The 12,317-nt window shown below is 35.1% G+C and overlaps 3 protein-coding genes across 7 annotated transcripts in view; 1 reads left to right on the top strand and 2 right to left on the bottom strand.

Annotated features, from left to right (window-relative positions):
• Nucleotides 1–967: 967 nt before the first annotated feature.
• Nucleotides 968–4,142, bottom strand: LOC129573267 (uncharacterized). Of its 2 annotated transcripts, none has more exons than XM_055453651.1 (5): nt 3,769–4,142; nt 2,164–2,346; nt 2,048–2,105; nt 1,777–1,820; nt 968–1,677 (listed from the first exon to the last, which is right to left on the bottom strand). In XM_055453651.1, exons 1-5 carry the CDS (start codon nt 3,830–3,832, stop codon nt 1,550–1,552), a joined length of 477 nt encoding a protein of 158 aa, XP_055309626.1. In that variant the 5' UTR covers nt 3,833–4,142; the 3' UTR covers nt 968–1,549. The 2 variants fall into 2 exon arrangements, with proteins under 2 accessions (XP_055309626.1, XP_055309627.1); XM_055453652.1 differs by having other exon boundaries at nt 2,048–2,081; nt 3,769–4,141.
• A 1,702-nt stretch (nt 4,143–5,844) lies between these two features.
• LOC129573249 (uncharacterized) lies at nt 5,845–8,334 on the top strand. The gene is made up of 4 exons (XM_055453617.1): nt 5,845–6,336; nt 7,655–7,813; nt 7,897–7,937; nt 8,033–8,334. The coding sequence occupies exons 1-4, from the start codon at nt 6,273–6,275 to the stop codon at nt 8,207–8,209; spliced, it is 441 nt and encodes a 146-aa protein (XP_055309592.1). The 5' UTR covers nt 5,845–6,272; the 3' UTR covers nt 8,210–8,334.
• A 597-nt stretch (nt 8,335–8,931) lies between these two features.
• LOC129573253 (putative ankyrin repeat protein RF_0381) overlaps nt 8,932–12,317 on the bottom strand; it is a 4,852-nt gene continuing 1,466 nt past the window's right edge. The window contains exons 2-14 of one of the 4 annotated variants that reach the window (XM_055453627.1): nt 11,372–11,483; nt 11,064–11,163; nt 10,947–10,965; nt 10,842–10,876; nt 10,673–10,771; nt 10,317–10,415; nt 10,155–10,253; nt 9,963–10,064; nt 9,680–9,880; nt 9,503–9,613; nt 9,314–9,412; nt 9,154–9,252; nt 8,932–9,083 (exon numbers count right to left, since the gene is read on the bottom strand). In XM_055453627.1, coding sequence (XP_055309602.1) covers nt 9,052–9,083; nt 9,154–9,252; nt 9,314–9,412; nt 9,503–9,613; nt 9,680–9,880; nt 9,963–10,064; nt 10,155–10,253; nt 10,317–10,415; nt 10,673–10,771; nt 10,842–10,876; nt 10,947–10,965; nt 11,064–11,121 — 1,053 coding nt within the window. In that variant the 5' untranslated portion in view covers nt 11,122–11,163; nt 11,372–11,483 and the 3' untranslated portion in view covers nt 8,932–9,051. Of the gene's footprint in view, nt 9,084–9,153; nt 9,253–9,313; nt 9,413–9,502; nt 9,614–9,679; nt 9,881–9,962; nt 10,065–10,154; nt 10,416–10,672; nt 10,772–10,841; nt 10,877–10,946; nt 10,966–11,063; nt 11,164–11,371; nt 11,484–12,317 lie in introns of all 4 variants that reach the window. The other 3 variants (XM_055453624.1, XM_055453626.1, XM_055453625.1) reach the window with 3 other exon arrangements.

The following is a 12,317-nucleotide window of genomic DNA, read 5'->3' as shown; positions in this document are numbered from 1 at the left end:
TTTTTTTTGTATTTGGTGGTGGCTATTGGATTTGCAATACGTAATGAAATTTCCATTTAGTTTCGATAATAAAGCCAGGGCTACAAATTTCCAAATTGATTTAAATTTGAATTTTAAATGAAGAAATGGTTCGAACTCGAAGCACATAAATGTACGAAAATTGAGCTGTATACCTATATAATTTATTGGAATTTATGGAATGAATGAGATGTTGGCTGTGGACACTTTTGATTATAATTATGTTGGTAACAAAGTAGCTTCGAAAAAGTAACAAAATCTCGTTTCAGCAAAGAACTGAAGTGACGAATGACAAAAACCATTTTTGTCCTTTTTAACGTCATATCAGACTATTCAAAACCGATTTCATTCAACTCTGAAGCTGTAACATGCTGCTACTCACTCAGCATCCATGCCAATTGAATAAAATAGTGTCTTCGAATCACGAAACATTTAATTTTTATCATATTGCCTAAACATGTCTCGAACAAAAATAGAAAAAAAAAACATTTCTTTATGAAGCAACTCACGACAATATATGACAAAACTAAAAGTCACTTTAGTCCTCAAGACGACGAATATAAATTGTGAAATTTTTCTTGTATATCCTATCATTTGTCTCTACATTAATTTATGCTACTGTAGATATAACATGGTGATCAAATTCATTTATTAGCTTATATCCATGGCTTGTGCCGTCTTGCAATAACCATTTTTGTTTGTTCTGTTAAAAGAATTGCTATTACATTATTATGTGTGTGGTTTTGTCCAAAATGCTAAAACTGAAAATCGATTGACTTTGTTTGTTTTTTTCTTAGATAAAATGGCATCATAAATATTTTTTGGTAACAGTTAAACTACGTGGGATAGGACCAGAGTCAAACCATGAATAATACCTTAGGAGGATATTTCATGCGTTCTGTAATCAAGTAAAAGTTTGAGAGGGAAACGAAAAAAGAAAACTTTGATATAACAATGTGATCAATTTAAAACGTGAATATATTATAAGCGTCTAAAAAGTTTTCATGGGAGTGATAGCCTTTCAAATCGCTTGGTCTCTTATACGATAAGAACACAGTAAAAAGTGTTGTTGTTTTTTTTTTCAACTAAAACGAAATACAAGGGGATGGCTGATTTGTTTCTATGTCACAACGCTCTGACTCAACACGATTGAGTTAAACCAAAGAATTTTCCTGATGTTTTAATTTGCTGTTGTTATTCCATTCAAGTCTAAATTCGTGTTCATTGTATTGACTCAAGCAAGACACAACGACACGGGTGGATATGTCTATGCCTAGGGCGTGCGTTTATATTATTATTACTATTTCAATTCTGGAATCAGAAATTAATAAAAAAAATGTCCAAAAAATTAATTAGAAAATGAAAAAATTAAACAAAATCACTCAGCATAAGTGCGTCGCAATGGCGATTGGCTTTGTCTCGGTGGACTGTTGTTCCAATAATGAATGTCTTGTCTTGTTTCGTTGCGAAGCAAGATCTTCTTTTAGCCGTGTTTTTTCTTTACTCGCTGTGCTTATGCAACCGTATCATCTTAATGTGATAAAAAGCCAACGATGGCGCTAAATAAAGCTATTAGCATGATCGGGCTTTTTAACGAATTCGAATGGTTGCAATTATCTCGTTGATCACAAGCGCACACAATCTGACGACCGCCAAATCCTGTAACAAATGAACATGTGAAATGTATTATGCCAATGACATATTTCGAATGATAACGATAGCTTGTATCTGGTTGATCAGTGTTTTTGGACTACTTACCGTGTCTTTTATAACAGGTATTGGAGTAGGTTCTCGCATCATAGCTGTAAATGTGGAATCAGAAGATTGATTTTAGATTAAAATTTTCGATTTTGGAGCTCCGTCGTGTGCGAATAATGTTCAATAGCAAACCAAAACGTCCGAAAATAGTCAGATAGGCTACTCAGCTACAATATTTGCACACGAGTCATACATCTCTCAGATAATAAAGTATTAAAATCTATAGGTGAGAATATTAGAAACAAAAAAAAACAAAAACAAATCTTCTTACCCGCACGACCGGATGACGCGCACATTAGCTGGCACTGGATCAGAAAAGAGTGGAGAGTCTTATATGGATTTGGTTAGGCAGAATCGTTTGTTACAACAATAAAACAATTAACTTACATTGATTCACCGAGAATTCGATGACTTGCAGCACTTTTCGGCAAATGGTGTATTGGATGGGCTTATTTCTATCATCGCGATCCTGTTTTAATGAACAATCCACGGAAAAGTTTGATGGCACAAGGTCCAGTTCACATCCTTGATTGTAGTGACTGTTACATTCGAAGCATTTTATCGCTGAACCTATTTGTAATAACATCCACACGTGGGTTTGAATTTGGTTCATTAATCCCAAAATGAAAATGTTCGAATTCAAACAAAATATCGCATGAAGAATGCAATGCATATGACAAATATTTACTTATATACATTTGCTGCGGACAATTCATGCAAACAGAATAATATAAAGTTGCGTGTATTGAGCTGAAAATAAAAACTCAAATAACATAAGAAATACAAAGTGAACCGATAAGGCTCTCAGCCGCACTGAGCAAAAGGAAAAAAAAATGTACATATTCTTACTTACATGCTGATAATGTAAATAAAGATTAAAACAAAAAAAATGTCGAAAAAATAAATAGGGTGTTGCTATAATATTATAAACGTTAAGATTAGAACCATGCTTACATAACTAACAATACTGTGTGTGTGTGTGTTCTTGAGATAGTTAGAATAATTGCTTTATCTGCATTACGCATATACCATAGTTGATATTTCCGTATTTTTTACTATTGATGTCGACTACATCATGAAATTGCGTAATGCGAAAATAAAATTGAGAGTTTTTCGTCATTAAAAACTGATTCAGTGAAAGTTGATTGCAATCATTGTTGAAGCGAGAGAGTCAGAGAGGAGAGACGGCAGAAGTTGCTGATGCATTTTAAACGTGATTGTTGATTTTTTTTTGGATGAATCGATGTGAGAAAATGGAATGGTTACGTAAGAGAATGATGCCGATGTGTAACATTTTCATTCGCATGATGGGGGAAAGGAATTTGGTGTCCTTCTTTCCACATTTTCAGTGTAGTACGTATTGTGATTTCTCGATGCATGTGTGTGTGTGTGTTTGTGTCACAAGAGAATCGCATGCGCGTTCAGCGTTTCGTTTGAATTTTCATACATTATTTCCACCCGTCGGTTCTTTGCCCCGACCAAATTATCGATTGAATATCCTATGGCATATATATTTCGTCAGCGATTTTTCTCCTTTGACACGACTCTTTCGTCATCCAATGCGCGACTTTTTCGCCTTCTCTTCTTCCTTTGTGGCATACTTTGCACTTTTGATATATTCCACTTTAACATTGTGTCATGCATTAAATAACGATTTACTGGTCGATAGATAGACAAAATTGGTATGATACATGAAACGACATAATTTGCGTACCACTAATGAATTTCCAATGAAACAATACCGAATGTTACATGCTTCCATTTAGTCTAAGTGAAAAAGTTAAAATAATATATATGATGAACACATTTTTTCGTCACATTTTCACAACTCAACAAAACTATCATGGGGCTGCAATAGAATTTTTTTTTTCAAAGCACAACAAACAGTAAACAGACGAGAGAACAAAAAAGATTTATAATGCAACAAATAACAGAGAAACTTGGCAAATCTTGTGTGGCTACAAATTTGCATATGCATAAAAATTTTCTCACCTTGTTCAACGAAAATCACTAAGAGTAAAACACTTGCAATGATAATTGATTGTTTCGCGGCCATTTTTTTCCAATGCAAATTTTTTTTTTGGTTCTCAACTTATGGTTTTTTTTTTCTTTCACCTTAAAATTCACGCCGTGGATTTAATTTCCAATTGAAAAAAGTGTACACACCAAGTGAATAGCAAAAACTCACAGAAAAATCGATTAATTTTCGTTTCGACGATTGCAAATTGGCAAACACACCAAATTTTTTCCTGAACCTGTTATGCTCTGCTTCAATCACCAATGGCTATCAAAAGGAGTGTACACTCTCGGCAACTGTTCACGTTTGAGCTCCAGTGGAAAACTTATACGACGTTATACTGCTCCTATTCTGAAAAGTGATCTACTTTATTTGCTATGCTCCAACTCGGTTTCGTGAGTGTGTGTCTGTGTCTCTGTGTGCATTTTGCGCTTGTGTTCAACAGCGGCTACTTCTTTTTGTGTTACATTCCATCGCGTTTCGTACATCTCGCACATTTGCTCAACTGCGATTGAATAATCGGAAGCTGAGTTGCGCCGGTGCCGCCAGTCTGTTGTATGTATGTTATGTCGTCATTTCTAGGCTGCCGCTTTTGAACAATGTCGTTGTATGTGTTCAGGAAAAAGCGGGGAATCGTGCGATACCGTTTCACACAACACGGACTTTAAGTGACACAATTCTTCAGATTTGATGATTGATTGAGTTTCGCGCATATTTAGACCAAATTGCTCTATTTCGATTTAAGTTCATTCGAAAATTGCAACGGTCGATTTTCAACTGGAAATAGTTTTGAGAGTTAGATTACATGGCTAAATCCATTTTTCGGCGACTTTAGTCGAAAATAATGAAAAGAGCAGTGAGTTTATTGCCCTTAAATGACAGTAAACTAACCAAAATAACATTATTGCCTTAACTGACCGCCCGCAATCATAAAGTTGATAGTAAGCAACGATTCTTTTGTCTTTGCCGCAATGCGTTCGCTTCGATTTGAAGTCACATACGATATGATAAGAATATCACATCTATAAATAAAAACAAAGACAAGACAGTTATTCAATTAGCTATATAATCTCACAAAAGTATCCGTTGGACGGGTTTATATTTTAAATTTGATAGTCCGTTACGTTTATGGACATTTGGAGAATGGAGTTGCTTCTATTTTGAGCATAAAAGAAATCCTCATTCCAATGCTTGATACATTGGTATAACTCGCGTGGAATAAAAAAGTTCGAAGGAACTTCAACTGGAAAATGCTGTTTACAGGTTTTTCTTTCTTCAAGTTTTGATTGTAGAACCGAGTCGCACGTGATCAAAAAAGTATTAACCGTCAGCTATATCTTCCTTTGAAATCCCAAATGTCATTGACAGCGTTAAAGATTTTGAAAAATCACCGCGACATACGATTCAACCAGTAAACGTTACGACATCGCACATTCGTGTAACCCAACTATTATCAGTAAATTTGTTATTGGTATATCTGGTATTGTCCAGATGCACTCAGATAATACAAACTTACATTGGCTTTGCTTTTTTGCGTACTTTTCAACTTGGAGAATCGCAAGTAAGATTTCAAATTCAATTACAATCGCACATTCGCCATTTCTCGTTTTCGCTCTCTCTTTTTCATGCAATTACCGCTCCAATTGTCAGTATGTTGACCATAGGGGTATTGCAACTTTTTTGACCAGAAAAAACGCCATCTTACGTCGTGCCCGTAAATTATTTCACTGTACATTTAGATGGTGGAGCTTGAACAAAAGTTCGACACTATGCATAAACTTGGAAAGAGCTTGATAAACTTGATGAAATACATATATTTTATGGTCGTTGCAATACCCCTATGATGTTGACCAATCAAAAAAGTGGTTTCGGTTGGTTAAACAGCTGACGAGACGGGAACGGTACAACACCGGTTGCGTGTGATCGTTGAATGCACGTTCGGATGATGAGATCACATCCGTACGCATACTCTCTCCGTCAACTGAAATTCAGACAGAATAAATTCGGGCGAACGCATAAATATCCGTGTTTCTCGGTGTCAGACGTTTACTTATTAATTGCCGATTGATGCGATCACACACGGACTGCGAACTCGGCACGAAGCACACACATCACTCGGCCCATTTCGGTTTTCAAGTCCAAGTGTGCAGTTTAGCATTTTTACGAGTTTAAAAAAGAATATCCAATTTTATTGTTTTCGTGAGGAATTGTAGACGGAGTGCATCTATTTGAATACGTGCAAAATAATATCAACGCTTATTTTACGGTGGCTATTGTAATTAAAAAATGTAAAAAAATTGCATTCGATAAAGAGTTTAAAGCAACAATTTTTACCATTGTGGAGCATATCAATTGATCGTCAATAAAAGTATACCAGATCCGTTGATAAATTAAATTGAGTTGAAACTAAAAGTACCAAAAAGTTTTAAAGGTATAAATCGTCAAAATTATTCGTTCACAATAGCCATTGTTCATCACAATGTATTGCTCCAAGTTATTTTGCGTGATTGTTGTCCTACTTGGCTATTTTTCGGTAGCAACAGGTAGGTCGAAAAAAAAACAATAGAAGTGAATTAAAATAAAAGACCTTGAACATTGAAACGCCACCCAAAAATCCAAAATTCTGCCGTTAAATTGATTCAAGTTTAGTGAACCATGAAATTGAATTGTTCCATAATTCCATACATGTGTATACATTATCAGCAATTGTATTTAGATTATCCAATCAAAACCAATTCAAACCGCTGGCTAGCTTTCCTCCACTTGCGTAGCACACTCGAAATGCGAATGCAGACATTGTTCAAAACTAGTGGATACAAACGAATATTCATTCTAGTTATTCGGCTATGGATACAAACGAATATTCATTCGATTGCACGCAAAGTGCTACATAAAAGCGCAGTTAATTTAATATTCTTCAAAATTGAGTCACGTGACCATTTCACTTCGAGATAATATCATCATCGCGGATGAATGTCTAAATGAGTGTAAATTGTGTCTAATTCATGAGAGAAAAGTGAAGATCACAAAATGGTATCATTCCTAGAAAGGAAGAGTAAATAAAGACATTTAAAATTATGTAAGGCAAAAGAACATTCAATGTCATAATCAGTTAATTCAACTGACGCTGCTTCTGCACTTCACTTTGCAAAAATGATAATTGAATTGACAAATAATATTTTAATAGAGGATTCTAATTTGCCGTCACAAAGTAGCTCTGTACGATTGAAAATTAATAGCAACGTTCCCCTAAACGAGATGACCTATTTTTGCTGATGCATCGCTTATCCGATCTTAATTTGCCATCGTGATCGATCACTTATCGTCATTGCAAATGGATTTCCGTTTATTGAAACATTGTTCGTATTTTTACGTTTGATACTTCATTCATTTCTATCTTGAACGAAAAAAAAAATTGAATGTAATTGAACAATTAGCGTACATAACAAGGCACACTCTTCAAACTATTCGCGTATCGAATTTGCGAATTCATTTTTTGCTGACCGTTTGTTATTTGAATTCAACGGATCGTTTCGTAACGGTCTAAATCTAATCAAAAAACGTCTCAGAAATGTCTAGCTTTCTGCTTTAATCTGGTTCAACCGAAAAGAAAGGTCTGAGCGGCTGAGATTTGTATGATTTGTCCGGTTAAAACAAAAAATCAATGGAAATCGATCATACACTTAATCCAGATTTTGTTCCTATTTACTCTGTAAAATGTATACAACCATATCAGCTTGTCAGTTGTTTCATTTCGTGTGTGTGTTGAAACTGATATTTGATAACTCTTAACTTCACCATAAACGTAGTTGCTTCATAACAAACGGAGAATTTTAACGCAATATTTCAATTTTTGCTTAGTGGACGCAATTAATTGCTATCAATGCAATTCTCATTTGGATCCGGAATGCGCTGACTTACGCGCACACCCACCGCATAAAGTGGCCGGTTTTCACCAGCCGTGTGACGACACTGATGCGGAGGGGAATCCAGCATTTTGCCGAACAATGACATACAAATGTACGTAATATGATTCAAGCAAGATTTGAGCTTGACTATGCCATGTAATATGCGTTTGTAATATTTTTTTTCCCTTCTTGTAGTCAAGTTTCTGAAGAAAACTGACCTAGACGCAAGTCGAGTGGTAAGAATATTTTTTAATTTACATTTTTCAAGTCTTGTTCATTTTAACCGATTAATTGATTACTAATATTAATCCTAATTCCATTTCCATTACAGGTAAGAACGTGTGGATATCGAAGATCGATGAAAGAATGTTACATAGTCGATAATGACCATCATATGGAAAGTGTTTGCCAGTGTTTTGAAGATGGATGCAATACAGCCCAAAATTTGTCCATTTTCAGCATCATTTCCACACTGGTCATTGCTTCAACGCTACATTTCATTTTCTAATTAAAATCTACTTTCGAAATTGCTGTACCATTTGTATGTAAATGTGTGTTCAGTTTTCATAATTTCAAACATGTTTCGTCCTAATCAATCTCTGATAAGATCTAATAATAAAAAACATTTACACACATAAACCATGTGCATTTTGATTGGACGTAAAGAAATAAAATATCATCCATCTGGATCGAATCTTTTACAATAGTCGTAATTTGAAACTTTGCCCTCTGTTGAAAAATGATGACAATAACGCGTACTCGATTTATGGCATTGCATAAATTATGGCTCTTGAAAGGGGGTGCATGTTCATACAATCGAAACAAATGATAACAGAAACAGATGAAAAAACATTCAACATTTGGAACGACTGCGTAGTGCGTTTTTATCTATTCTTTTTGTATACTCTCTGAAAAATTAGCGAAACAAATGTTCCGATTTATCGGAACTCGGATGGATTTATCGGCATTTCTAGTATATAATGATTCCGATAAATCGGATGGATTGTTCCGCATCGGAACAAAAAGTCTGCTAATTTTTCTGAGAGTACAGACTGTTCTATTTTGGGGTGTAACTTAATAACCCGATTTTGGTAAATGGTCAGAAGTGCTTCGAAATTCGAATGCATAAATTTTTAATTGACACACATTTTCTTGTCTTCACAATCCAAGCCATCTGGTGCAAGTTCTCGATCAATTGATTCGATTAACGAATGAATTGAAAAAGGCACAAATACTGACCATGAGGAAATTTCCGAACAATTTTATTGTTACAAATACAAAGAATGAATTTTATCGCTATATTCCGACTTCATTGACTTCCGTGGATCCTTGGTCTTCGTTTCATTCAGCTTATTTTAGGATGTTGGTGATTTCGGTGTTCTCTGCAAAAAATGCGCAACAAATGATAAATCGATTGGCACATATTTCTGAGGTAACAATTCAGACAATTACCTTTTTCCTCTGCATATTCGAGCGGTGTCTTTCCACTTTTGTTCCTAGCATTGATTTGAGCACCATGCTCGAAAAGAATTCGTGCGACATTCACATGACCTGAATTAAAAGCGGATCAAAATTGAGGTTTGTGATTTACAACAAATTTTCAGGTAATTACCATAAACAGCCGCGAAATGTAGTGGCGTCATTTCATCTCCGTTCTTAGCGTTAACATCGGCGCTATGGTCAATGAGGGTTCGTACAATATCTGAATGTCCTGAATTGAAAACGAGTCAAAGTCAATGGGTGGTTCATTGAATTGAAACCTCCGATAAATTGAAATTCTATTTTTCTATTGAACAATTACCATACGTAGCTGCATAGTGAAGTGGCGTCCATCCACTATGAATTGGTCTCTGAGTCTTAGCATTGACTTCAGCGCCAAATTTAATTAAGGTTTGAGTAATTTTCAAATTCCCTGAATGAAAAATCGAATGAATTTTGAAGATTTGTTGTGAATTAAAAAAATAATGTTAATAATTACCACGCCAAGCTGCGTTGTGAAGAGGTGTCATTCCACGTTGATCCTTAGCTTCAACATCAGCGCCCTGTTTAATGAGGATTCGAACAACATCTGAATGTTTTGAATTCATAACTGCTTTATGTAGTGGTGTCTCTCCAATATTATTTTTAGCATTCACATCAGCGCCATGCTCAACTAGAACTCGAACGACATTCGTTTTACCTACAATGCAATTGTATCAACGCCAATTTGACATTGGCAGAAAAGATTGCTGGCGTTTTGAGGCAGATATTTAGACAATTACCATTTTCAACTGCGAATTGAAGTGGTGTATTTTTTCCATCATTGTCATTTGCATTGACTTTTGCTCCGTGTTCGATGAGCATTTGTACAAAATCTGCATGACCTGAATTAAAACCGAATCGTTGATGTTTGAACTTTTATTTGACTCTTGTGTCATTTTTGTCACATTTCAACTTATTGAAACACCACTTACCAAAAATAGCCGCTATATGAAGAACCGTCAATTCCCCAAAAGATTTGGCGTTAATATTAGCACGTCGTTCAATAAGAATTCGACCAATATTCGTGTGACCTGAATGCAAAAAAGGATCAAAGTCACAAGATTCTTCGTGATTTGAGGTAGTAAGAGAATCACCATACTGAGCTGCCAAATGAAGTGGTGTCTCTCTCCAATTATCCGTAGCATTGACTCTAGCGCCAAGTTCAACGAGAATGCGAACAACATCGATGCTACCTGCAAAAATACAATCCAATGCACCATTAATGATTTTCTCCACAATTTCGTACATTTTCTGATGAGTTTATTGTACAACGAGGTCAATGGATTTTCCAAGCAGACGCTGTCATTTTAAATCCGATACTTTGATCGAATGCTCTTTGTGATTTAATGAGCTCTGATTTATATTCAATAATTTCATGCTTGACGGCCACATTCCCATATACGTATGAATACTACGTTCTTTTATACACATTTCACTTAAATTCCCATACCCAATTCTGCAGCTAGATGAATTGCTGTTTTTTGATATTCAAATCGAGAATTTATATTCATTCCTTGTTGGAGAACCTTTTTTACTCCAGATGCATCATCTAAATCGTAAAAAGAATATTTCAGTAGAATTCTGAACGAGCAATCTCCAATAAACTATTTTCGACTTACTTTGTTTGATTAATTTGCGAAATTTATCCATTCTTCTAAAAAAAAACACGAAGAACGTCGGTTAAACACATAACAATTCATCCGGATCCGGATGTTTAAGCTCACCGATCATAAAATCCATCGCCTATAGACCATTGTAATATGAAAAAAAAACAAGTCTAGAATTGAATTCTAAGAGCTGAAAAGGGAAGTTGAATAGTAGTCCCGAAAATATTAAATTACCTAACATGAATCCAGTAGAATATGACACGAGGAGAGACAACACAAGTAATGTCTTCATTTTTTCTATTTTTATTTCGATTTATTTAATCTGAAAATAAATCTAGAATATTGTTAAAAACTTGTAATTTTTCTTCAAATTTGTGATGCACTTATATGTACTAAAACCTATTTGGATGAATTGAATTGCTGAAATCTTAAAAGACCGAAAACCAAATGAATGTAAGATTGTAACTCTTTTTTATGACATATTCATATCAAAGTCAGCCAATCTGAAGTATGCTTACAAACGCAATAAGATAATGTCTTACCTTAGTGTTTCTCGAACTGATTTGCGCTTCCATTTGCAAAAGGAACCATACGATTGAAAAGAAATCAAATATGATCAGTCAGACGTCTTACGTGATACAAATCGGAATTGTTCTGCGAAATTAAATTCAATTAATAAATTGATTTATTGATAAATATCTCAATAGGGGATTTCAGGACGTGTTATGAGCACTAACGTCAGCAGCACAAACTAACGTCAGCTGCTGATATCAGCTGCTGACGAGTATGCGTTGCGTTGTTTCAACGCATTTGCATTATAAAATTGATTGAACGATCCATTGTTATGATTGAATCCAATGTTATGATTTCTTACCCTTTCGTTTTTATACTGCAAATGCGTTGAAACAACGCAACGCATACTCGTCAGCAGCTGATATCAGCAGCTGACGTTAGTTAGTGCTGCTGACGTTAGTACTCATAACACGCTCTGGGGGATTTCCGTTCGAATATCGAAATGCTATAATGGTCATATTGATCGGCCGTTAAGAAATACCACCTGAGGTGATAAAGCTTTCTCCCTGATCGGTGCTCTCGAAACGTTGAAAATTCCTATTTCAGTGACTGTATGTCGTTGATTGTTCAATAACACAGTGGAACAAAGTGAAGGTGACCAAATGTGATTTTGGTTTTGGCTATGCCAAATGATAATTTAGGTCAAAATAAGAGACAATTTGGCTCATTTTGTCCGAAATGGTTCATTATTAACCCAAAAAAATCAAATCTTGCCCACTTTTTTGGCTCAAAGTCACTTGTCGCTACCAAACGATATCATCGAACATTTTCGGAGTTCTATAACTTCTCAACTACTCGAAATAGAGCAATAGTTTCTGAAGCAAATTTTTAGTACTTCTCATGGGCTTTGCAGACCCAGTACTAAAAGTACTAAAAGAGTACTAAAATGTACTAAAAACTACTAAATCCTCTCAA

Source organism: Sitodiplosis mosellana, unplaced genomic scaffold, assembly GCF_009176505.1.
Source record: "Sitodiplosis mosellana isolate CC-2019 unplaced genomic scaffold, AAFC_SMos_1.0 Smas_scaffold_6033, whole genome shotgun sequence".
In the NCBI taxonomy this organism is placed as follows: Eukaryota; Metazoa; Arthropoda; class Insecta; order Diptera; family Cecidomyiidae; genus Sitodiplosis; species Sitodiplosis mosellana.
Note: the sequence above shows the minus strand (reverse complement) of the source record. Positions and strands in the feature narration are given on the sequence as shown.